Genomic DNA, 24,476 nt, shown 5'->3' with positions numbered 1-24,476 from the left:
CAGGAAGCCTGCAGCTGCTGCCCCAGGGACTGTAATGTTTCCAGTAAGAAATGACGGGCAGAGATGATCCGTAGTCACTTCCCGGCCACGAGGTGCTGCCAAGCGCATTTATTTCCACAAGGAAAACTCATCCCTGAATCTAAGGCCCTTCTTTAACTGGAGACTATCTCATGTGCTTCTAAAGGCTAGGGAAACCCAAGTGTTGGCCCCTCCTGCCTGCCCCCAGAGGCCATGAGAAGCAGCTTCTGTGGGCTCCAGTCTCTGCCTAGTTCTCCCTCTTTGCACCCCATCCCTTTCCGTGATGGAGCTCATGGAGTCTCAGGCCCATGGGGTAGACTCTCGTGACTATGTCAAGAGAGAATGTATAGTTCATGATCTGAAAGCTCAGGTCCCACCAGCACCCATGCCCTGCCTCCAGGTGACAAAGTCTACCGGGAAGAGAGAGACTGGTAGAGTCTGGTCAAGGGGAGGGGATGGTATACACCCAGAGGCACTGTGGTCTCCCTGCTGTCTGATCCCTCTACAGCCTAGGAGATGCCTTTTTACTTTCAGCTGAACACAGAGCTCAAGTCCAACCCATTGCTGCTGGGTCCCAGGAAGGCACTGCTGTTAGTCAATGTATGTGAGGGTCTGCTGTCCCTCCGCACCACTGAGTGTTGCCTACAAAGTGACAGCGCTGCCCGAGTACCTTGTCTTCCACTCCTCCTCCTGCATGCTCTGCTCGGTAAGACATGCTCCCTGGACTCCCTGCCTCATGTAGTCACCAAGGCCCCACGGGTCGGGCCTAGGCAGTCTGCTCTTCAGCAGCTACTGCTTTTCCACAGCACCATGGCTGTTGTTCACATCCAGCCTTAGAGACAAGAGCAGCCCCAAACCTGTGCCCAGAGGATAAACTGAGTGATCAAGAGAACCCAGGACCTAATATGGAAGGTAGGCAAAGCCTAAGGACCATTCCGGCAGTGGAGGGTCGTGAGGCACGAGGCTCAGCGAGATTTAACAGAGCAGAGTGACAAGCTGAACACCTACAGCAGCCAGACTTGGATGGCTGGGCCTGCCGTACTGATGGCTCCCAGTGTTTACACTGCTGGTGCTTGTCTCTGGGCCCCACTCTGTCCCCCTGAGGTAGCAGCAGCTTTGAAGTAGGACAGATTCGTCCCTCTAAAGGCCTTGGTGGCACCTAAGAGAAGTTCATGCCCGGTAGAGTTCTCTCAGAGGGTGTTTCCCCCACTAGAGGAAGCCTAGGATGGGGCAGATCCAAACTTTAATTAGTTGAACATCTAAAGAAGGGAGACTGGGCCAAGAATTCCTGCCTTTGACCATTCTGCTCTGGAAGAACATTCTGGAGCAGCCAAGAACAGTTCCTTTCCTTGACAGTCAGCAGCTCTTAGAGGAGGAAAGATTTCAAGGAGGGGCCGGGCTACAGCCGCTGACCACACCTTCTTCCTCATGCACGTGGCTCACGTTTGTGGCTGTCTGCATGTGAGCATGTGCAAGTCTGGCCCAGCCCCTGGCAGGGTATGTGACGGTGGGCAGCCTGGTCTGTAACAGAGTGGGCCTAAGGATACAGACTTAAGGGTGCAGCATAGGCCTTACAGCTGGGTGAGGGTTACGACAGTGTCTCAGAGACACGTGTCAGCTCCATTCTCTAACAGGAGGCTCATGCATCCTAACTCTCCCCTCTGTGGAGAAAAGAATAATAACATCACCCAAGTGCACTGTAAGGGTACGCCCTTCTTGAACACAGTCACTCACTGCCATCCTAGCAGTAGGGCCCAACTTTACATTCGTGATCTTCCGGTTTGATCCTGGATTGTTCTGCTTCGCCCCCCTAGTTCCCTGTCCCTCACAGTCTCAGCCTAAAGGTCCTCAACCTCAACCATTGCTGCATGGCCTGGGCTGGGGAGCACAGACGCTGGGGACGGGGAACAGGAGCCTGAGTGGCTGGCCCCAGAGAGGAGTTCAGAATCCTCCAAACACTTTTTGAAGTGCCTAGATCCAAAGAGACCAGAGACAGAGCAGTCCTGCCTCCTGACACCCAGCAGACTCCCAGGTGTCAGAACGTCCCAGAGCTCAGCATAAGGACAGTGCCCTACTTAAGGCTTGGCAGCCTTTCCTCCTGGTCTGCTGGCTGCAGTCTGGCCTATTTCTTGGAGCCCATTCACATCTGTGGGCTGAAGGGCTGAAAGCAGACCAGGGTGGAGCCTGCCATGCTATTCTTGGTATCCACATGGCAGCTGGGGGCCCCTGTCTGTCTTCTTTATCATTTCTCACCTCAGAAGTCATCTTGTAGCCCCTGCCAGATGCACTCTATCATGGAACCCAAGGCGTGAAAGGACCTAGTTCTGGGCGAGTGCTGGTGTGGTGGATGATGGAGGATAACGGGTTCTGGGAAGACGCAGACACGCCAGGACAATTCGGGGCGGGGCTCCTGGATGGGGCACACAGTTCTCTGCTCCAAAGGACTCCACACTCACCGGGCTCGGAAGTGTGTTACTACTGGTTTATGAGTCCGCTGACATGCTAGGCATGCCGGTAGAACTGGCAGAAACACTGGCAGACTTAAGCAGAGGTGTCGAAAAGGCGATCGATCATGTCGCCCACCTGCTCCACACGGTACTTGATGTACTTCTCCGGGTTTTTGGTGAAGGGCACGCTGCCATACCTGACCAGACACCATGATGAAAGGTCAGGGGAAGGTCGTCTCCACCCTCAATTTAAGACATCTCTGACAGCGCTACGATGGTGTGGGTGGGCCCGAATAAAGTCCCAAAGCTCAGAGAACCAAAGTGTGCTGTCTATCCCGTGACCCCCGTAACCCCCGTGACCCCTTTGTGTTTCCCTGAGAAAGAGCACATGGGGCACCTGGAAAGCGAACAGCAGTGAGCCCAGGAGGAGACAGGCTCACCTGTGCAGAAAGGCCCCATAGGTCTCCTTGACAATGTTCTTCTGAGCCTGTCGAATCTTGTCCCTCTGCTCTGTGTCTGGAATGGCCCAGGCCTTCTGAATCTTGCACAGCTCTTCCAGTCCATCATTGAAGCCCTGACCACCGGACAGGTAGGAAGGAGGGACCAAGAGACAGAGTTAAGGCTGGATATGGTGGTATACACCTTTAATCCCAGCACTTAGCAGGCAGAGGCAGGCGGACGGGTGGATCTCTTGTGAGTTCGAGGCTATCCTGGTCTACAAAGTGAGTTCCAGAACAACTAGGGCTACACAGAGAAACCCTGTCTCAAACAAAACAAAAAACAAAACAACAACAACAAAACCCAGCGACAAAAGCTCTGTGCCTCTGTTGCCACGGCTGCCGCCACCGTCCGTGCAGGGAGGACCCTGACTCACCTTGAAACGCTCCTTTATCATCTGCCGCTCCTTGTCCCGGAGCTGGAGGTCCAGAGAGCAGAAGAAGGCAGCAGAGAAAGCTTTGCTCAGAGCAGAACCACTCTGCCCTCTCCTGCCCCAAGCACTGTAAGGCCCGCCCTCTCCTGATTCCTCATGGTCTCAAACATCTCTGTTGCCCAGAGACGCCTGTCCATCTTTCCTAAGATACAGGTATCCATCCCTCTGCTCAATTCGAGTTTCGGCACAAGCCTCGGGCTTTACCTTGACTCCAGGCTGGAACACAGGTAGACTCTTGTCTGCGATGTAGTCAGTCACCTTGAGCCAGCTGCCACAGCAGGGTGAGAGGACAGAGAAGGACAGCTTCAGACAGCTGCCTCTTCCCTAAAGTCTGCTTGCTTTGCTTTTCAAAGTCCTCAGTCTACGGAACGTGGGGGCAGTAGGAGTTATCCAGGTCAAGAGTAAGCAAAACAACAGAGATGCTCTCCTTGGGAACAGACAGTGTTTAAGCTGCTCGCTCTGACAATTAAGAACAGGAAGCAGAAGGCACTCAATAAACTGAGCAAATGCTGCCGACTGTGGCTCACGTCAATATTGTGGCAAATTAAGAGAGAGAGACAGATGGGGAAAGAGGCCAGATAAACAGGAAGAAAGCGGGAGGCAGTCAGGAAGAAACAGGCGGAGGGAACTAGAGGACCAGAGAAGTAGCTGGATCCTTTCCAAGCTCAAGGGCTCTCATGACCCTGCTGTTCTCTAGGGCTAACCACTGCTTACATCTTTGACAGGTCGCTCTTCAGCTGTTCTTAGCCAGGACACTTGGCAGACCACTCTGACGAGGCTTTGTGGTCCCCAGGGAACAGCTACCAAGAGGAGCGGGGCAGAGCTTCTCTCTCCTCCCCCGTGAATTAGATTTAAAAAATAAGTAGAGAAAAGAAAAATGCTAGGGGCTCAACTCAGTGGCAGACCCCACGCTCGGCCTGTTTATGGCCCTGGCTTTGAGCCCCACCCTAAAAACAAATTCCAAGAGCAGAAAAACAGACAGTAACAGGGCTATCACCTGCACTGTCAGGCCTTAGCTGTGGGCCTCACTCTAGGAGGGGCTGAGGAGGAAGTGCGTGGGCTCAGGTGGGGAGCAGCAGGAACGCTGCCAGCTGCTTACCTGCGCTGGTAGGTCTGGATCTGCTGCTCGATGTGCTCCCGGTACGAGCGCTCAGCAGTCTTCTGGGTCACAGCCACGAGCTGGATCAGCTCAGACCTGGGGGAAGGCAGAAGGAAAGGAGAAAGGGAAAAGTACGTGGGGCTTTGCACTCTCTGGCCGTGCAGCAACACCAGGAAGGAGGCCTCCCGTCCAAGCCTTCCTGAGCTCTAAAGGGGGTGCTCAGCAAAGAGAGAGACTGAGCACCCCGTCCTAGGAGACTGTACGGTGCATCCAGCCCTGGTGGGCAGAGGCTGCCATGACTGCCCAGCTGAGGCAAGGCCACTTACTTCTCCAGGGACTTGAGGATGTAGTTGTAGTTGTTGTGTAGGAAGATGGCACTCAGTGCTGGATCCTCATACACCTTGGACTTGCTTAGCAAGTTCAGCTGCAGGTTACCCAAGACTTTGCCTATAGAGAAAGATGGGGCTACATCCACCAAAACTGTCTGATCCAAATGACCTGACTATAAAAGGATCTTCTATTCGTCCTGATATAATTTTCATCTCAGAGGCTTAGTGCCTCTGTCTGCCAACCTAGGCCTAGGCCTGGAAGCTTCTAGCCTCCATAGAATCTAATGTAAGCTTAGAATGTTTTCAGCCTCTGAGACTTACTGCTCGCACCTTCCAAGTTCTTTCTGAGCTCTGACTGGCTGGTCGGCTCAGCTCAGCTGTCCTGGCTCAAACTCCTCTCCAGGCTGACTGATTCAATCTGGCTTCTCTGGGCTTCTCCTTAATTACCCTGCCTGGCCTCAAACTAACTCTAGCAACCTGTTCTAATCTTCTGGTTCCTTCTCATTCTCTAGCTCGGGCTAGCTTTACCTGTGTCTAGCTTGTTCTCTCTCTGCAACCTGTCTCTCTTTCACTGTCCTCGTAAAACTGCCTCTTCCTTCTTTCTCTCTACAGTGCTCTCCTAAGTAGCCTCCTCTTCCTCTCCCTTCCCCTGAGAGTTTTCTGTCAAATCTTTCTCTGATTCGTCACTTTGTCTGCCACTCAATTAGACATCACTTCCAAACATGGCTGCTTCCTTCTACAAACTAACTTTACCCTCACTGTTTGGGTCTGAGCCAGACCATGACTAGAAACAGGGTTTTTCAGTAAATAACACAATCTCAGGGTTCACAGTGTGACCAAATATCCTGTGACAACCAACCTCCAGGGCCTGCTAACCAGTTCCTGACAACTGTTCCTTGTTCGTCTGACTACCAGGCTTCTGAAACTCTTCTAAAGCCCTGGGTCCTGAACTGGAACTGGCCAGGAAAGGACCAGGAAGAGATGAATAGTGCAGAGACAGGGAGGGAGCGGAGTAGGTTCTGGCCGGTGTGGGAGGAGACTCACAGATGTAGGTGCTTAGCAGCCGCCTGCTGAACTCAGAGCTGTAGCTGGTGGCCGAAGAGCTGGTTTCTGTGAGAAAATATGCTGTTACTATGGTGGCAATGGCCAAGACCCCTGATGGCCCTTCCCACACCCCAGGGGCAGAGGAGGAAATGCTGGGACAGGCCATGGGCAGGTAGGACTAAAGTGAGCACTCAAGCAGAGATGGCTGTGGGCCACAGGAAGCAATGCTAACAGTCTAACAAGACGCTTTCTGCATCCCAGGGCTGTCCTCTACAGTAATAGGTTAAGGAACGAACCCATGATAGCCAGTAGGCAGTCAGGAGAGGTGCGGGGTACCAACTCCTTCCCAACCTGGTCCCCAACATATGATGGTTAGTATCTATTTGCCAACAGCAAGGTTTCTGGGTAGGGTCACCCAGCCTTTCCACCTTCTCCTCACAAATCCCTGCTACCCTGCCACCCCCAGCACAGGGACCTGCTGACATAGAGCAGAAGGCTGAGGGGAGGGGCTAGGCTAGCCAGGGGTCGTTCCTAGGGCACTGGACCTATCAGGGTGCACCCTGGAGAGGTTCAGAGACAGATGGTGGCTGTGAAGGGAACCAGGGGAGATGAGGGCACCCTTAAAGAACTCATGCTCCTTTGCCCTGCCCCCAGTGGGTCCTGAGGGTTGGTCCCCTGGGACCCTCACCCACCGGGTTTTGGAGGGGAGGATGGGGCTGGGGAGCCACACTGCTTACCTCGGGGGTCTAAAGGAATATTGTATGTGTCCCCAAGAACTACGGAGTGACAGGCAGTGCACACAGAGGGGGAGGAGGGAAACAGAGGAGGGAGAAAGATGCAAAGTGCAAAAAACAGGTTAGAAGTGGCTGTGTCCCCCAAGCCAAGCAGACTCCTCCCCCAGAGCAGGCAGACACAGACAGCAGCACACACCAAGCCAAACCAACTCAAGACCAGAAACACCCTGCAAAGTGCGGCCCAGGACAACTGGCAGCTCTTGGCTTCTTGTCCCCAAAATAAAAGCAGACAGGGGCACTGGGGATCTCAGTGCTCAGAATGACTCAGAAGAGCACTCTTCCTTACGTGCCAAGCACCCCCAACCCCTAGTTCCGGTCCCACCAAGGGGCAGTGAGGTGATGGAGTGACAGAGTAGGCAGACAACACAGCAGCAAGTGGAGAAGTACGGAGGCGGGGCAGGGCGGGACGAGCACCCGAGCCCTGCAGTGCCACCCAGAACACTGCCGGCCAAAGGGGCAAGCAGAGGGTTAGGGCATAAGAATGCTGACAAACCCAGCCCTCCCTCCTTATGTTCACTCCTGCAGAGTCCATGGGGCTCAGGGTCCCCCACAGGCTGCAGGGGAAGCAAGTCAGTGCCTCCTAGGGAACTACTTCCATGTCCCTAGGCAAAAGGGGAGAGCAGGTACAGGCAAGTCCAGCTCAGGGGTTGTGTACCTTGGGAGGCCAGCATGGCACCTGCTGTCTCCTGGAAGTCCAGAAGCTGCTGCAGGAACAGGATGGCCTGGTGGGGAAATCATACACAGGGTCGGAGGCAGGCAATCGCTTCCCACATGGACCCTTTCCAACCAGCAGGGAGGTCTTGTACCAGGGCTCTGTACAGTGACAAGGACAACTGGAAATTTCAGGTGTCATCCCTGGACTCTGGCTACCTTAGAGGCCCTATATGCCTGGTAAGTTAGCCCTTCGCCACCAAGGCCTGCTCATGAAGGCCAAGAGCTTGGGGCCAGCCAGGCGGGGTTCCCACTGTTGCTGGATCCCCTAGACCCTGAGCTGGAGGCTTTCGCACACCTCTTCAGCAGAGTCTGAGGAACACCTACGTTGCTTGTGAGTTCATGAACGGTGCCATCCTTAGGCATGTTGTATTCCTTGTCTGGATCATTCTGTAGGAAAACAAACAAACAAAACAGCTTTTAGTTCCTTCCCTGAAAGGGCTCTGACCTGTAGCCTCTGAGTGGCTGAGCCCTGATCGGCCTGCTTATGGCACCATCTACTGGCACATGGGTGTTAGGATGCCCCCCAGCCGCAGCAGTGAAAGAAGTCAGCAGCAGAGGGCTTCAGTGCCTGGGAAGAAACAGGAGAGCTCTAAGGGAACCCCAGGGAGCCAGCACTGCAGGGCCTTTCTAAGAGCAAAGCCGACTCTCTGGGAGGCCTGCTCTCTGAGGAGCCCCAGGGCTCATGAGCAAGTCCCGGGAAGGGAAAAGGGCTGCAGACCTTGATGTTATCTGCGAAGTCTTCTAGAGCCTTGGCCCCGATGGTCTCCATTGAGGTGATGAGACCAGGCAGCTTGTTCTTCGTGCTGGCTGCTGTACCCTGAGGAAGGACATGGCTGACACAGACACCAGAGTCCGGGGTCACCGTCCTCTCCAGCAAGCCCTGAGGGTAACTAGGTCCTTCCCAACCCTCAGCCTAGAGGCTGAATTCTCCACAGGAGAGGCTGGAGGTCGAGATTAACCTCGGCTTTTCTTCTGTTACCTTGGGAGCCACTCATAAGAGCTGTAGGTGAGTACACGGAACAGTTTCCCAGAAGGGAATAAAGAGACACTGTGCGTGTGTGTGTGTGTGTGTGTGAGAGAGAGAGAGAGAGAGAGAGAGAGAGTCAGAGAGAGACACACAGAGAGAGACAGAGTCATAGAGAGACACAGAGAGAGAGGAAGGGAGAGAGAGAAAGAGAGAGAGGGAGAGACACAGACAGAGTCAGAGAAAGACACAAAGAGAGAGAGAGGCCCTCAGAACCTCCTGGCTCACCTACCTGGAGCACCTGGTCAAACTCAGGCTTGGTCTGCTTGAGGTGCCTCAGGATGGGGAAGACAGTGAGCACAGTGGAGAAGTCATGGCGGATGATGGCTTTCCTGGCAGCGGACACGATGTTCTCCCCCTCAAGCATCAGCCCGTCCAGGGCGTCCTAGAGGAGGGACAGAGTTGGTTCCTAGGGACAGTGAGCCACTTTGTGGGGCATGAAGGAAAGCCAGAATGCTGTGCAGGACGGGGGAGGGGACTACACCAAATAGAGTTGAGGGCTCGGGGCAACAGGCCTGCCCCACCCTAGATTCTGCAGTGACAGTTACTCAGGTCAGTGCTCAGAGCATCAAGGCGGGAGGAGGAGCACCTGTATCAAGGAGTCGAAGGTCTTCTTCTGGTGATGTTCTGGGATGATGTCCGTCAGCAGCTGGTATTCACTCTGGGCCAGCTTCACAAAGGCACTGACACAGTGAATGTAGGCGTCCGTCTCGACATCCAGCATGTCCTCTCTCCCTAGGGGGACAGCAGTGACCCTGAGTGACTGGTCTGGGAGAAACCACTCACTCTGCTGGGGTACGAGTCTCCCAGCTCCTGGGCTGAGCCCAGACAGGCAGCAAACGGGAAGAGACGACTATGCTGACAGGAAGCCATAAGAACTGTTCAGGCAGACCTGGGAGATCAGGTGCCGAGTCCACCCTGTGTCCTGGTTTCCAGCTCAGCACAGGCAGCATTTATGTCCCAGGTCAGACACTAGAGGTGGTGGGAGAAAGCGCCAAGGAAGAAAAATTCCCAAACCAACTTCCTGGATAAGGTTGTGTGGCCCCAGGTCTGAGGATTCTGAATTGCTTGAAAGAGGGCAGTCTAGGATAGGCAGGTGGTAGTGTCCATTTTAAGAAGAGGGTCACTGTGGTCTTCAGTCTGGGAGGTGTGGTTCCTATGAAGGTCATTAACAACTGCATCGTCCCTGAGAGTTAAGGGCATAGTGGGCTGTGATCTATGAGGCTGGCTGGTGTGTGTAGAGGATAGCTAACTCTAGAAAGAGTGAGCTGGTCGAGTGTGACGTACAACTGGGATCCCAACACTCCAGAGGCTGGGGTGTGGTGGCCGAGTTCAAGGCCAGCTTGGGGTACATAGTGAGGTTCTACCTCAGCGAGACAGAACAATCTGAGAAGAGATAGGTGAGTCTCTGTCTCCTTGTTGAGCTGCCCCAGGAGGAGACAGCATCCCACTGTGGATGAGCAGGCGTGCCCGGACACAGCAGTCGGTTTTACATGGCATGGAAAGGCTCCGAGAAGTGCGATGTCTAGGTTCCTTGACCTCAGAGGTCACCTGCCCTCCTGCCTGCCTTTCAAGCTCAAGCTGCAGCTGCCCTCTGGCCAGGCCCTAAGAGCCAAGCACACACTCCCATCTCACAAGAGCCAGGGAGACCTCCGGCCCAAAGGAACCTGGAGTGGGAGCCAGGCCACAGGCCAGGCCCATCCTTAGAGCAGAGCAGGCCATCCGGGGAACTGCTTCGAAGGCAGTGTCTGGCTACCCTGGGGCTGGGCTACGGTACTCACCGGCCAGTGGCCCGTGCTTGTCGTTCAGGGCCTCCGACAGGTGCTTAACTCGGAAATCATGCTCGTGACCTAGCAAGATGTTGGCCGCACAAACACAAGCAGCGTTTATCCAGGGCCAGGCAGCTGCCCCTTGGGTATGGGGAGGAAGCCCTTGACCTCCAGGAGCGGAGCATGACATGGGGCTAGGGAGGGGGCATTGAGGAGGGCTCTGAGCCCCTCCACCGCCTCAAACCCCACTGGGAACAGCCGTTTCAAGCCTGACTCTCAGGGAGCCTCAGGACCATCCCTGGCTGTGTGTTTCCTGACCCAGGGAGACCAAGAGAAGGTGCATGGCCCCAGGGAGACAGTGAAAATGTCACTGGTGAGTGAATGAGGACAGCCTTCCTTTGTAAGGGGCTGGGTCTGCCAGGTCAGCGGATCTGGCTGTCCCTCCCTTGACAGGAGAGGAGGAACATGTCCTTCAGGTAGCCTGTCCCCTTAGATACATGAAATACTCTTTCTACAGAGGCAGGTAGCCAGGAGGCCCTGGCCAACTTGGTCCTGCCCTGCTGATCTGGGCGTGAAAGGGCTGCCCCAAGACAGTGTTCTCAGAGTTTACACAGGACACAAGGACAGGGACAGGGGGGAGGAGCCTTAGGAAGGGCAGAGCCAGGCAGGATCAGGCCAGGGCCATGAAACTTGTCCTTGGGCCTGCTGAAGCCTGAGGACCATCAGGGGTTTGCTACTCCCACCCAGCGCCCTCAGGATCTGTCCCACGGCCTTCCTGGGGGAGGCTCTGCCCTGCCCGATGAGTGAGTGACACACAGTGGAAGAGGGGGAGGAGCACAGGGTGATTACCTTCCAGAGGAATGAGGTTAGAGCCCCCCTTTTTCCCATCTAGACCATGCTGGGAATACTGTTTCAGAAGGTTCTGAGCCTTACGGATCGTCCCTGTCACCAGAGCCACACAGAGAGAAGAGAGGAAGACCTAGGGAGTGAGTGAGAGAGAACAGCAGCGGCCCTCCACCTGCCCCGCCCACCCACCCACGCCCACCCTTGCCCGCCCAACAGCGAGCACGCCCCTTAACACCTCTGCCAGCAGGCCCTGCCAGGGTCACTAGACACCCTTGAGGACAGAGAGAAGAAAAGGTATTCAAACAACTCTGGACTCTACACTGTCCCTCAGGTCTGGATCTGAGTCACTTTAAGAGGGACAGAAGGTGATAAAAATAAGATGTACAAAGATCCCCCAGGAAAAATAGAAGGTTCTACTGAGCGGCAGACAAGTCGGTGGAGGAACGTATAGAAAGCTTGCACACGTAAGGGCAGGACAGGGCAGCCTGGGGGTTCCCTGAAAATCAGCCCAGACCCCAGGCTGAGCTCCCTGTGCATGCTCAGTGTTGGGACATAAGCCAACAGCAGTCCAGGGCAGCAGCCCCTCGGGGCTGGAAGAAAGGTCTACGTTTCCTGGGGAGCTGTAAACAAGATGGCGGTTCTGACACCCAGAGGCAGAGGCTCCCACAACCTGGAAGGCACTTAGCCCACACAGCAATGGTAATAAGCTGAAAAACTAGGGAAGGGCCAACAGGAGTCACCCCCTCCAAGGCAAGCACAGTAAGGATGACATGCTCTTGCCGTGGGGAAGAAAGAACAGTTAGTATCACAAGTGAGTACAAATGAAATCCTGGCAGCCGGCCTTCCAGACACCCAGCTCCTGCAGACAGCCAGCTCCTGTGGTAAGACATCTTGGAGCCCACAGCATGCTGACATAAGCAGCACTTCAGCCACAGGGCAGCTTCTAGTTAGCAAAGGGAGGTGCATCATCCAGGAGCTTAACCGCACTGTTTCCAGGAGACTCCCACCACCATACCCGACCCCAGCAAGGTTCCTGTCCTCATAGTACCCAGCAGGCAAGGAGGGGTGGGGCAGCCTTCAGCTGGCTCCTTTCTCTTTCTTTGTACCACACTGGGATTAGCTACTGGAAACTTTTTGGCAGGCCAGCTCACATCTGCTTCCCTCCACGCTCCCTCCTCTGTGAGCATCCTAGTAATGAGTCAATCAGACCCCTGCTGCTCCACAACCCACCCAGGAGCAGACGGGCTGTGGGCTCAACTGGAACCTAACCAGCACGCTGGCTAGAAGGAGACAGGGATGCTGACCTGGGAGCAACCAAGTCTATCAGGTACCTAATTATAAGGACAGATGCTGGGGTCAGTGCCTCATCACCAATGGGGCCAGCAGTTCTTCTGTCCTCAAAACAGGGACAGATGTCCCAAGGGCCTGACTCTGTCATCATCACCTCAGTTTTAAACCCACTCTCTCCTGCCAGCTCCTAAAACTCCACAGAACTCCGGGGACCTCACAGCCACGATGCTTTGCACCTCTGTGACAAGGACAGATTAACTTCATGGTGAGCTTTCAGATCCCTCTTCCTGAAACGCTAGGACCTGTATAGTCAGTGGAGACTGGGGAGGGACAAAGAGGCTTCTGGGGCCTCCGGTGGGCTCGTCAAAGGACCAGCAAGAAAAGGAAGAGAGCAGAGAGAAGGCGAGGCCCCGGCAGCCGCATGGACACAGTGCCTTCCCACACAGGGAAGGCACGGAGATGGACTGGCCAGCCATGCAGGCAGATGGAGCCCAGCAGGGAGGGTTAGAGGAGTCACTGTCTGCAGCAAGTTCTCTAGTGAGGAATCCAGGACACACTCTGAAGGACATAAGACGATGCAATTCCTGCTGAGGCCACCAAGCCCGAAAGACAGCCTCCCATGGCCACGTCTCCAAACCCTCGGCAAAGGCCTGAGGACCAACAAGTGACTTGCGGCTCTCTGAAGGGCTTGGGTGGATTGGGACTGGAAAAGGAGGGTGTGAGCCCTGCTCAAGGCCTGTTGCTAGCAGAGTGTGTCCCCTAGGCATGTGTGAGCAGCAGCTGGAAGCCCACTGGCTTTCTCTCCCGGCGCTACTGCAGTAGCCCTGATCCTGGAGCAGCCTGTCTCTCCTGAGACAAAGGCCTGCCAGGCTGACAGACCGTGGGTGTGAGGTGAGGAGGGGTAAGCAATGGCTGCTTCCAGCACACTGCAGTCTCACTGCCCACAGCTGCCCACCTCTCAGCCATGTTGAAGTTTATGCTGCTCTGGCTTTCTGGAAGGATAGAGTGCCTGCTGCTTCTCACCCAGTGGGACCACACAGTGATGGGGAGGAGCTCTAGGGAGTCTCTCTCACCTACGGCCTCTGCCACTCTGACTCAGAGACAATAAAGCATACAAGTGGCCCCGCCCCCCCCCCCCCCCGACCCCACAACCTCACAGAAATTACCCAGCTGCTCGGTGTAAGAACCTCTCTACTGGCCTTGCTGGGTAGGGGACATTGGCTCTCTGTCCTGGGTCCCTGTGAGTGGGACGCAGCTCATAGGCATGAGCTCCAGAAGGCTGACTGCTCACCCCGGAGTGGACCGAGATGATCCATACTCCAGGGATCCCTCTGCTGGTTACTTAACCCGTTAACGTGGGTGCTCACCTGGCCGTTTGACAGGTTTCTTGGTAGGCGTGTCTTTCCTCTTATTGGGGATGGCGGGGGAGTAGGGAACTCCAGAAGAAGAACTGCTTTTCCGAAAATGCTCCTTCAGACCCTTGATGGAGCGGTCCAGCTGGCTAGAACGGATCTGGTAGTAGACATTCATGAAATCTGGAGAGAGGTAGCAAGGACGGTACACCATCAGGGCCCCTTTGCCTCCTTCACTTCTCCTCAGAGGGCAGCAGAGTGAGCAACGACACTGGTTAACTTCTTCCTAATGCCTGCTCTGGCTTCTAGCTGCTCACGTGGCCTCATCTCAAAGCAAGCAAAGTCTCAGAGGGTGAAGCCATCCTCCAACAGGGTGAACACTGGTTTTGTCGTTTTGTCAGGTTGGAGGTTCAAAGCCAGGACTTCCTGTATGCTGGGCAAGTACTCTTCCACAGAATGAGACCACCTGCCCCACCAACTCACACACGTGTTCTGTTCCGTGTTTGTTTTTGTTGTTCTGAATTTTGTTGTTGTTCTATGTGTGTGGGGTGTGAGGTGTACGTATAAGTGTATGTTGCTTTCAAGCGACCTGAGTTCAGCTCCCAGTACCTACGGCAGGTGGCTCACAAGCACCTATAACTCCTGGTCCAGGATATGATTCTCTCTCTCATCTGGCCTCTATGGCCAGGTGCATGCATGTGACATGTACTCCATATGTTCACAGACACACAATGTACATGTAAACAAAAGGAGAATGACTCTAAAGCAAAATACAAAGGCAACATCCAGATTTAACTTTGTCAAAAGAAGTGAGCACTGGCTGGCCGTGGCAGTGAGCACTCATAATCCCAGTGCTTGGGAGGCAAAGGCATCTGTGAGTTCGTGGCTGGCCTGGTTTACATACAGAGTTCCAGGACAGCCAGAGCTCTGTAGTGAGGAGCTGCCATTCTTCTGACAGAGAGAGGGAGCACTCTCACCTTGGTTCCGACCGTATTCCACCAGCCAGCGGGAGATACGGATCACGTCCTGGAGCACACTCTCAGGCAGGTGCTCCAGGACCACATCCTCCTGGACCTCCAGGTCGTCGTCACCACTAATGAGATCCAGGATGAGCACAGGGGAGACGACCTTGCTGTGCCGGGTCATCAGACTGCGGAACTCCGATTCCAGTGACTCCTTCCCCCGCTCAAACAGCAGCTTCTGCAAGGACAAGAGCAGGACGGTTGCTGCTGCTAAGCGGGTTCAGTGGCCCTTGTCCCCTCCTGGCCTTGGGCCTCCACAGACCACAGCGGTTTCTCCTTTACCCCACAGAGGAAACACCAGGAACCCTGATTTGGTCATTTCTTTCCCTTCTGTTTCTCAAAACTGACGGTCATTCCAAGTGTGGTAGTGCGTACCTTAATCCTAAAACTCAAGAAGCAGAGGCAGGGGGATCTCTGAGTTTGAGGCCTGCCAGGACAACACAGTGAGGCCCTGCCTAAAAACCAACAAAAACACTTGATGTTTGCAGGCCGAACTCGGCTTAACAAGCATTAATAATTTTTTTTTCATTTTTCACTGTTAATTTAAATGCTTGTCAGAAAGGAATTTGAAAAAGAAAAAAGTAGGTAAATTGGTATACTGGCTAGTTTTATGTCAACTTGACACAAGCTAGAGTCATCTGAGAGGAAGGAACTTCTATTGAGAAAATGGCTCCATAAGATCCAGCTGTAGGATGTTTTCTTAACTAGTGATTGATGGCAGAGGTCCCAGGCAACTGTAGGTGGAGCCATCCCCTGGGCTGGAGGTCCTGGGTTCTATAAGAAAGCAGGCTGAGCAAGCCATGTGAACAAGCCAGTAAGCAGTATCCTCCATGGCCTCTGCATCAGCTCCTGCCTCCACGTTCCTGCCCTGCTTGAGTTCCTGTCTTGACCTCCTTCAAAGATGAACAGTGAGGTGGAAGTGTATGCAAAATAAACCCTTCCCTCCCCAAGTTGCTTTGGTCTTGGTGTTTCATCACAGCAACAGAAACCCTGACTAAGACAGTTGGATTACCGTAAGTTAGTGTCAGGTGTTATCAACAAGAAAGTGAAAAAAAATGACTGAGGGAATATTTACAAATCATGTATGGGAAACACAAAGATTCAAACGCAGTATTCACGATGGGCAAGAAGCAGAAACAACCCAAATTATCATGATGTGATAAATGGCTGGGCACAAGTAGGATATTAGGTCTGCCAAACAGTCGCTGGTTCAATGGGTTTGGCATCTGCTGTCACACCCTGAGAATGACTGCCCCAGGGCAGGAGAGAGGCAAGGCCTGTAAGTTGTCCTTTATAGCATATGTGTGCCCAAACACAAATAAAATGAATAATGTCTTTCTTTTATGTTTCTTAAAGAATTTATTTATTTTCATTTTATGTGCATTGGTGTTTTGCTTGAGTGTATGTCTGTGTGAGGGCGTCAGATCTTGGAGTGACAGATAGTCGTGAGCTGCCATGTGGTGCTGGGATCTGACCAGGTTCCTCTGGAAGAGCAGTCAGTGCTCTTAACCACTGAGTCATCTCTCCAGCCTGAATAAGTCATTTCTTAACGTGGCATATCTATATTATTTGGTAATAAAAGGGTATTTAGTCCTGTACTGATATAGTATGGTGTGACTCAATGACCCTTAAAAACATTGTGCTGCCCAAGCTGGTGGCACATGCCTTCAATCTCAGCACTTGGCAGGCAGAGGCAGGTGGATCTCTGTGAGTTCAGGGCTAGCCTGGTCTATAGAGCTAGTTCCAGGACAGACAGGGCTACACAAAGAAACTCTGTCTTTTTTGGGGGGGTAGGGGAGGGTTCTAAGACAAGGTTTCTCTGTGTACTCCTAGCTGTATAAACTACCCTCAGACTCAAGAGATCCACCTGCCTCTACCTCCCACATGCTAGAAGAAACCCTGTCTTGAAAAGAGTAAGCAAAACTCCAAAATACAAAACAATCATTATGCTAAAACAAAGAAGCCAAGGCCTAGGAACACAGGTCAGTTGATATTCTGTTTGCCATGCAGACATGAAAACCTAAGTTCGCTTCCCAGAACCCACATAAAAAGCCAGGTATGAGGCTGGACATACCTTTAATGCCAGCACTTGAGAGACAGAAAAGACAGATTACTTCGACATGGGCCAGTCTCGAAAGTCAAAAACAAAACACTGTGTGCGCACGTGTGCTCTGGCATCGGTGGAAATCAAAGGACGATTTGTGGGTGGTGAGTGTTTTTAATCCTTGTTCTGGGGGCATGAAGACAGGGAGATTCTTGGGACTCAGTAGCTAGCTGGCCTAGCCTAACCAGTGAGCCACAGGTGCCAGCAAGAAGCCCTGTCTCAAAAATCAGGTGTCATTACCAAGGAACAACACTTCAGATCAGCTTCTGGCCTACACACACACACGCACACACGCATACATGTATATATGCACACACACACAGCCTTTATAAATAGAACTGATGTAGAACAGACATTTAGATGCTGGACGGAAGGCAGGGCTGGCACTTGGTGTCAAATGGCTGCACAGCTTGAGTTTGGGAAAATGACTGGAGACAGACAGGGACTGTCCGTGGGACAATCTGAAAACCGTGGGATGCATCTACGCCACCCAACTGCGACTAAAAAGGGTCACAGTGGGGACAACTGCTGTTTTTGTTTTGCAAGCCCTTCCTGGCCTGAAATATGATATGTGGCCCAGTGTGGCCTCACATTTGCAGTCATCCTCCTGCCTCTGCCTCTCAAGAGTACAGGTACTTGCCCGCCATCATGCCTGACTGAAATGGTTGATTTTATATGATTTGTGTGTTTGTTTTGCTTTACAGGGTTTTGTTATGTAGCTCTGGTCATCCTGGAACTCACTATGTAGGCCAATCTGGACTCGCTGCAATCCTCCTGCCTCACCCTCCTGAGTCCTAGCATTATTGGTGTGAGGTACCATGCCTAGACACAGAATGTATTTTACCATAGTGAAGAAACCACTGATGTGTATATAAAAATCAAATGCTAAACTTACATTTGAAATAGTATGGTGGAAGGCCGGGCCGTGGTGGCGCACGCCTTTAATCCCAGCACTCGGGAGGCAGAGGCAGGCGGATTTCTGAGTTCGAGGCCAGCCTGGACTACCCTGTGAGTTCCAGGACAGCCAGGGCTACACAGAGAAACCCTGTCTCGAAAAACCAAAAAAAAAAAAAAAAAAAAAAAAAAAAAGAAATAGTATGGTGGAAAATCATAAGTCCCTAGGCACAGGACCTAACGTGTACATTTTGAATGCTACGTATCTTCCTCTTTTACATGTTTGCTTTACATTTTGAGATATGGAGCCACTACATCACCCAGGCTAGTCTGGAATACCACATATCCCAGGCCGGCCTCAAACTCACAAGTTCTAGGCATGAGCCACCACACCTGACTTCTACATACTTCTTTAAATTGTCATGTGTTCCTTGTGAGACTGGGACAGGCACTGATGTCCATCTGTCTGTCTTACACTAGTCCATAGGTTCCTTACCACTTTGTTGAGCTCTGGGCTATCTGGGCTATTGTCCTGAAAATACTCCACAGCCTTCTGGATTTTGGCCATACTTCCCAGGTACTCTTCCAGTCTACCTGTGGGGCTGAGAAAAAAAAAAGCTGGCTCAGACTTGGAGGGCAGGGATTAAATAGACAGACTACGGACATGGTTTGTAGGAGAGGAAGGGAATTCATATGAGGGGTTCTACGCTCAAATACGTTTTACTTGGATTCATGGGTCCAGGAAACATTACTTATGTGACCCTCTGCCTGTCACTCACCCCTCCCTGATGATCTTCTCAGTGTCGCTGGCGACGTGGTAATAGCTGATAACATGGTCCAGGCAGGATAACGTCTTTTCGACATTCTCCTGCAGCCTCTGTAGGTTCTCCGTCTGCTTGTGCACAGGGATGATGGAGTTCTCCAGCTTCATGAGTCGGCTTTCAAAGGACGACAGGATAGACACCTGCGGGGGGAACTCCTCTGGCTCATGGCTCTCAGGGCTGGCCTGGAAGTACTCACAGACATTTTTTTGTCTTTTCTTGGTTTTCTAGACAATAAGCTACACATGAGAAGGAACACAGTCGACTTGCTTGCTACTACTGTATCCCTAGTCTGGTATGTGATTCAATATAAACTGGTTGAAATTTCATCCTAAGGCAAGAAAAACATTAAACTTGTTCTTCCTAAGATAATCATCCCCAGGGAGCTGGAGAGATGCTTCTGTTCTTGCAGAGGACTTGTACTGAGTTCCCAGCACGCATATCAGCCGGCTTACAACAAACTGCCTGTGATTCCAGTTCCAGAGGCTCTGACACCCTCGGCTGACCTCCGCAGGCACTGCATATGCATGGTGCACATACACACGTGCAAACACTCATACACATACATTTTCTTTAAAAAAAAAAAAAAGATAATCAGGCTGGAGAGATGGCTCATCAGTTAAGAGTCCTAGTTCAATGCCCAACAACCACATGGTGGCTCACAACCATCTAGAATGAGATCTAGTGCCCTCTTCTGGCACGTCGGCATACATACAACCAGAACACTACACATAATAAATAATTTTTTTTTTTTAAATCATCTCAGGATCACTTCCTTTCTACCCTTGAAAGCCAAATCTCAGTTTCTGTTTTCTCTGAAGTTTTCCTAAACTGAACAGAAAGTAGCGTCACCCAGAATAGTTGCAAATATATTACTGTTACTTCGAAAAACAAACAAAACAAACAAACTCTTTCCCTAAGGGTAAATCTCATTAAATAAGTATTACAACTTGATTATGGTAACTAAACACAAATACAAACACTTTTAAAGCATCTGTCATATACCAGACAGTGTGAAGCATGTATAGGCCCCTTCACAGACACACTGACATTGTCTGTTTTACCAGATAAATTAACCGTAACTCAAGCCTTACCCACAAGGAACCACATAAGTAAGATATGGGACATGGGGTAGATCTAAGACCAGTTAGCTCTCTGAGATGGTTCTGTTTCTAAAGTCTCTTGGGACTTCTCTACCTCGGTAATCTTCCTGGATCAACCTTCCAGGCGAGCATGCATCGCATGAATCTGACAATGGTATGGGGCCAGTACCAAACCATGTACAAGGTATCACTAAATGTTTGCAGAAGGACAGACAGTAACAGGCCCAGGCCAGCGGAATCCTCAGTGAGGGGGTGGAGACTGAGGAGCAGAGATACCCACATATTATCACAGTTTGCTACCCACGCTGGAGTCCCTGGACTCAGGCACAGGACACGTCCGTCACACGCCCCTCCTCTGGGGCCCGGGAGCCTGTCTGCAGCCTCCCAGCTGAGAGGCTACTCACCATGTTCTTAGTGAGCTGGTCGCTCTTCTCCAGGCTGTCTCGGATAAAGGACAGCGTCTCTTCCTCCTGCGAGGAACGGAGAGGAGGACATCACCACAAGCCGATGGGGAATGGAGACCACCACCATCCATCACTACGGCCTACGCCTAACCCCGTCTCCCCTTCCACCCCAGTTCGATGTCCCTGCGCCCTTCCTTCACTTTCTCCCTAGCTTCACCTGCTTCAACTTGTCCTCGATCTCCCGCCGCCGAGCGGAAGCCTCCTGCGGGGGAATCATCGCAGCGGACAGCCCTGACCCCACTCCCCGCTGTCTTTGCTCCAAGCCCGGCTCGGCTTCCGTCCCTGTCACACCCACTTCCTCCCTCGGCTCCGCCCCCGGACGCTCCAGTGGCGCCATGTTGGGAGTGGCAGACGGAAGTGTGTGCCTGCCACAGCTCGCGAACCGGCTGCGGATCGACGCCATCTTGAATGTGGCTGGAAGTACTGCTCACCTGAGACATAGATCCTTCCTCATAGCCAGAGGGTGATTTGTCCGCTTCTTTGAAAGGCAGACCCTTGCTGGGAGTGCTGGCTCACATCTTCACACTCTCAGACTGGGAGATGGAGGCAGGAGGCCATTTACGAATTCGAAGCCAGTTTGGATTACATAGCAAATTCCATGCTAGTCTAGAGTCAGACTGGGTCCCCAAACCAAAAATCAAGCAAATCAACAATATGCCTGATTTTTTTTTTTTTTTTGAGACCGTTTTGGCTGTTCTCGAATAGGTTATGTAGACCGGGCTGACTTCTGCCTACCGTGTGCTGGATTAAAGAAAGATGTGCTTCGCCAAACCTAGCTCACCCGATAAAAAGCAGGGCGGTGGCGGAAGGTACAAGGCAAAGGCTGGCACGAAGTGGGTACACAGGGTATATATACAGTTCTCTCCTTTCCACGTGTGGGTCCCAGAGGGATTGAATTCAGGTGTCAGGCTTGGTGACAAGTGCCTTAACCTGCTAAGCTATTTTACCAGCTCATGATTTATGATTTTTTAAAATTGCGTATAGATGTTTTTCTGGTGTATATGCCCGTGCTGTCACTTGCATGCCTAGTGTCCTGGAAGGCCAGAGGGTTATCTGATCCCCCTGGAACTGGAGTTACAGTAGCGAGCTGTCATGTGGGTTCTGGGAACCCTAACCCTAACCCAGGCCTCCTGGAAGAGCAGAAAGTGCTCTTAACTGCTAAGCCATCTTTCCAGCGGGCCAACTCCTGATTTGTGATAAAAACCTCTGGCTGACAAATTTGTTTCTGCAGATCATATCTTAACGGTTCAAGTCTGGAGACTGGATCCCACACAGAGTGGCTCATACTTCAGGGCTTTGGGGGATCCCACGTGGGGTTTAATAATAAAGACACAGAGATATCTGTATAGTATGAGGCTGTTTGGCTGTTTGTTGGGACAGTCCCTCAACTAGCCCACCAGACTCAACCCGACTTCCCTGCCATTGAGTACGTGGCTTTCTCTTTGCTCTACTTCCCTGCCCTGCTCCTGGTGTGCTTCAGTCCCTCTGTCTCCCTCCTCCTGCCCCGGCTCCAACTGCCAACTCTTTATTCCTCAAAGGCCACATTCCTTACTCATCTAATCTGAGCCAATCAGCAGCAGGACAATGCCTAGTCCGAGCCAATCAGCAGCAGGACAACGCCTACTCTGAGCCAATCAGCAGCAGGACAATGCCTAGTCTGAGCCAATCAGCAGCAGGACAACGCCCGGTCCATATCTCTGTGTTGTCTTTTGACATTAAAGGCTATGTGACCTTCACCAGGAAGCTTGCTTTTAACAAGATAATCTCAGAGAATCGTCATTTGGGCAGGTGAAGAAGGACAAGCATTTATGTATAGAAAGCAGGTAATGGGCCACAGAAATGAGAATAATAAATACCCTGCCGGCACTTGCCTCTGTCAGCACAGAAATTAACAAACTGAAAATACAGCACACAACTGCGTAGCCATTTGATGCAATATGTGTGGGTTTAATCATCCCACCATCTCCCCCTTTAGACCAAGAAATGGCTTCATCTCTAACATCAGCAAACTATATACAATTAAGAACAATTGTGAGAATTCTCGGGTAAGAATTATATTCATAATATCCAATCCATTTGTCTCGACTTGGTGAGTTCAAGGTTCTGTAGAGGGTTTGCGTCAAGTGGTCGAGGGAAGGAAATCTGAAGTGCATATACCTGAAATCATTTTCTTTTCTCTTAAAAAAGGATTTATTTATTTATTATGTATACAATGTTCTACCTGCACCGCCAGATCTCATTACAGATGGTTATGAGCAACCATGTGGTTGCTGGGAATTGAACCCAGGATTTCTTGAAGAGCAGCCAGTGCTCTCATCCTCTGAGGCATCTCTTCAGCCTCCTTAAATCATTTTCTTATCGCCATTTAAGCTTTTACCTCCTTTTTTTGCGTTTGCTGACCTTAAAAGACCTTCTTAGCTCCAAACCACTTTCTCAGATCCCTCACAACATGAGCTTCTAAGTCTTTCAAGCTGGGTAAACCTTACACCTCTTCTGTGAGTTTCTCTTTTCTGAATCTGGTAACAAGGAAAGCTGTAAGACAGACTCTTAGCTCCAGGAGAGTGAGGCTTGTGGCCTGCAGTTTATGTGTGAAGGTAACCACGTTGGCAGCTTAGGCCTTGGTTGCTACTGAAAACCTGATAAAGCTGTAACCGGCCAGCCTTCAACCCCCTGAGAAGGATAGACCTCACCTGAGTGAGCAGAGAGTGCTCAGCTTCTGAGTCTATGAAGTGAAAGAGACTTACTGGCTATCTGGATTGTCACCCACGCTTCCTCTGGGGTCCGTGGAGCATCTATCTTCTGCCGCCAGGCCAGAAGATTTGACAGACTTTCCTGTGAAGTGGGAACTTGGGGAGACAGTCCTACCTTGTCTAGGCAAAGTGGGGCACTCAACTCCCCAGTGTTCTGTCTGTCCACAGTTTGCACAGTGTGAGGTCAACCGGTGAGGTAAAGGGCAGTTTGTAGCCCAGTGCTGGCAGCTTTGCCACATCTGAAGCAGGCCCGGGCAGTGTTCTTCTCTGCCCATCTTCTTCGGAGGAGGAGGTTGGGTGCTACCGAGAGCTGGTGTCTCTCTGTCATGAAAAGTCTTTTTTATTAAAACATCTTAGATGGCAAATTCTGCAGCTCTCTGAAGCGTTTGAGGACCATCTATCTATCATCTATCTATCTATCTACCTATCTATCTATCTATCTATCTATCATCTATCTATCATCTATCTATCTATCTATCTATCTATCTATCTATCAATCATCTATCTACCTATCTGAAGTATATCTGAATACACAAACCTTGCTTGGTTTTAGTTAGTTGTTTTGAAAATGCACCAGGGAACTTAATAAGGCTCATTCCTGTAGTTAACTACACTAGTTCCTAACATGACCACAAGTGTAGTTCTGAACACGTTGAAGGATTATTGATTACTTACAGGTGACTGACTACTAACTTGCATTTCTTAAATATCCTTAACACTTTGCAATAGTAGATTTCATAAGACTAGGACTTTAATATTGCATTTTAAATGAGTTGCAATGAAGTTACATGCACAGATACCCTCAACGAGAGTTCAATCATATATATGTTATATTGTAGCAAATATAACCTTAAATTTCTATCCTCATACAAAAATCCATATCAATCTAAGATATCTGAGACTTGTTGCATTTTTAGTCTAGGAGATACAATAACCTAATAATCCACTCTTCTGTTCTCTTTCCCCCATTTTAGCCCCCTAACTCTCCTAGATAGAAAAAGAAGGATAGAGGGGAGAAAGAGATCCCTGAATCCAATCTCCTTTCCTTTGTTTCTTCCCTGACTGCAGCCATTAACAATCTGCAACCAACCCCCCTAAATGACAACCATCCATAACCTACCAAACAACCAATAACCACTCACCCCACATCTCCAGAATGAGGGTGTTGCTGCGTTCTCTCGATTGCTTCCTGCTGTCTGGAAGCAACAATATCTTTGGGACTCTAAAAAAATCAGGATGCTGACCAAGTCCTGAGAGAGCTGGCTGTTACACTCGATGTCCTCTGTGGCTCTGTGGAATCACCTGCCACTAAGAACATGCAAGGTTTAGCTGAAGTCCTGGCTGAAGCCGTTTGTGAGGCTGGACCATCTAGCTAGCTAGCTGCTTTGAAGCTGTCCTGGATGCAGATTTTGAGGAAACACCAGGACCAGGTAGGATGCTGGAATAGATATGTCTCAGCAAGTCAGCATACATCTCCGAATCCTTGAGGGATGAATCTTGTCAGGGCCACTTTAACTTTACTAGTGCCTGGTTGTTTTGCTCTGAAAACACACAGCTTTTAAAAGTAACATAGTAGGGACATTTTTGTATTGGCACATGTATGGAATCTGCGGTGTGGCCAAAACAGCTAATGATGGTTCTCTGCTCTCGGCTGGAGCAGG

The 24,476-nt window shown here is 51.3% G+C and overlaps 1 protein-coding gene across 3 annotated transcripts; it reads right to left on the bottom strand.

Annotated features, from left to right (window-relative positions):
• Window positions 1-1,244: 1,244 nt before the first annotated feature.
• Window positions 1,245-20,366, bottom strand: Exoc7 (exocyst complex component 7). Of its 3 annotated transcripts, XM_028752784.1 has the most exons (19): window positions 20,223-20,366; window positions 20,006-20,071; window positions 18,457-18,641; window positions 18,174-18,279; window positions 14,635-14,857; window positions 13,673-13,840; window positions 11,019-11,111; window positions 8,990-9,135; window positions 8,633-8,785; window positions 8,095-8,193; window positions 7,701-7,763; window positions 7,318-7,384; window positions 5,869-5,934; window positions 4,822-4,942; window positions 4,496-4,591; window positions 3,601-3,664; window positions 3,340-3,381; window positions 2,906-3,039; window positions 1,245-2,662 (listed from the first exon to the last, which is right to left on the bottom strand). In XM_028752784.1, the coding sequence occupies exons 1-19, from the start codon at window positions 20,280-20,282 to the stop codon at window positions 2,560-2,562; spliced, it is 2,055 nt and encodes a 684-aa protein (XP_028608617.1). In that variant the 5' UTR covers window positions 20,283-20,366; the 3' UTR covers window positions 1,245-2,559. The 3 variants fall into 3 exon arrangements, with proteins under 3 accessions (XP_028608617.1, XP_028608620.1, XP_028608619.1); XM_028752787.1 differs by lacking the exon at window positions 11,019-11,111; XM_028752786.1 differs by lacking the exon at window positions 3,340-3,381 and having other exon boundaries at window positions 20,223-20,335.
• Window positions 20,367-24,476: the final 4,110 nt, after the last annotated feature.

This window comes from Grammomys surdaster, unplaced genomic scaffold (assembly GCF_004785775.1).
Source record: "Grammomys surdaster isolate TR1022 unplaced genomic scaffold, NIH_TR_1.0 125940, whole genome shotgun sequence".
Taxonomy (NCBI): domain Eukaryota; kingdom Metazoa; phylum Chordata; class Mammalia; order Rodentia; family Muridae; genus Grammomys; species Grammomys surdaster.
Note: the sequence above shows the minus strand (reverse complement) of the source record. Positions and strands in the feature narration are given on the sequence as shown.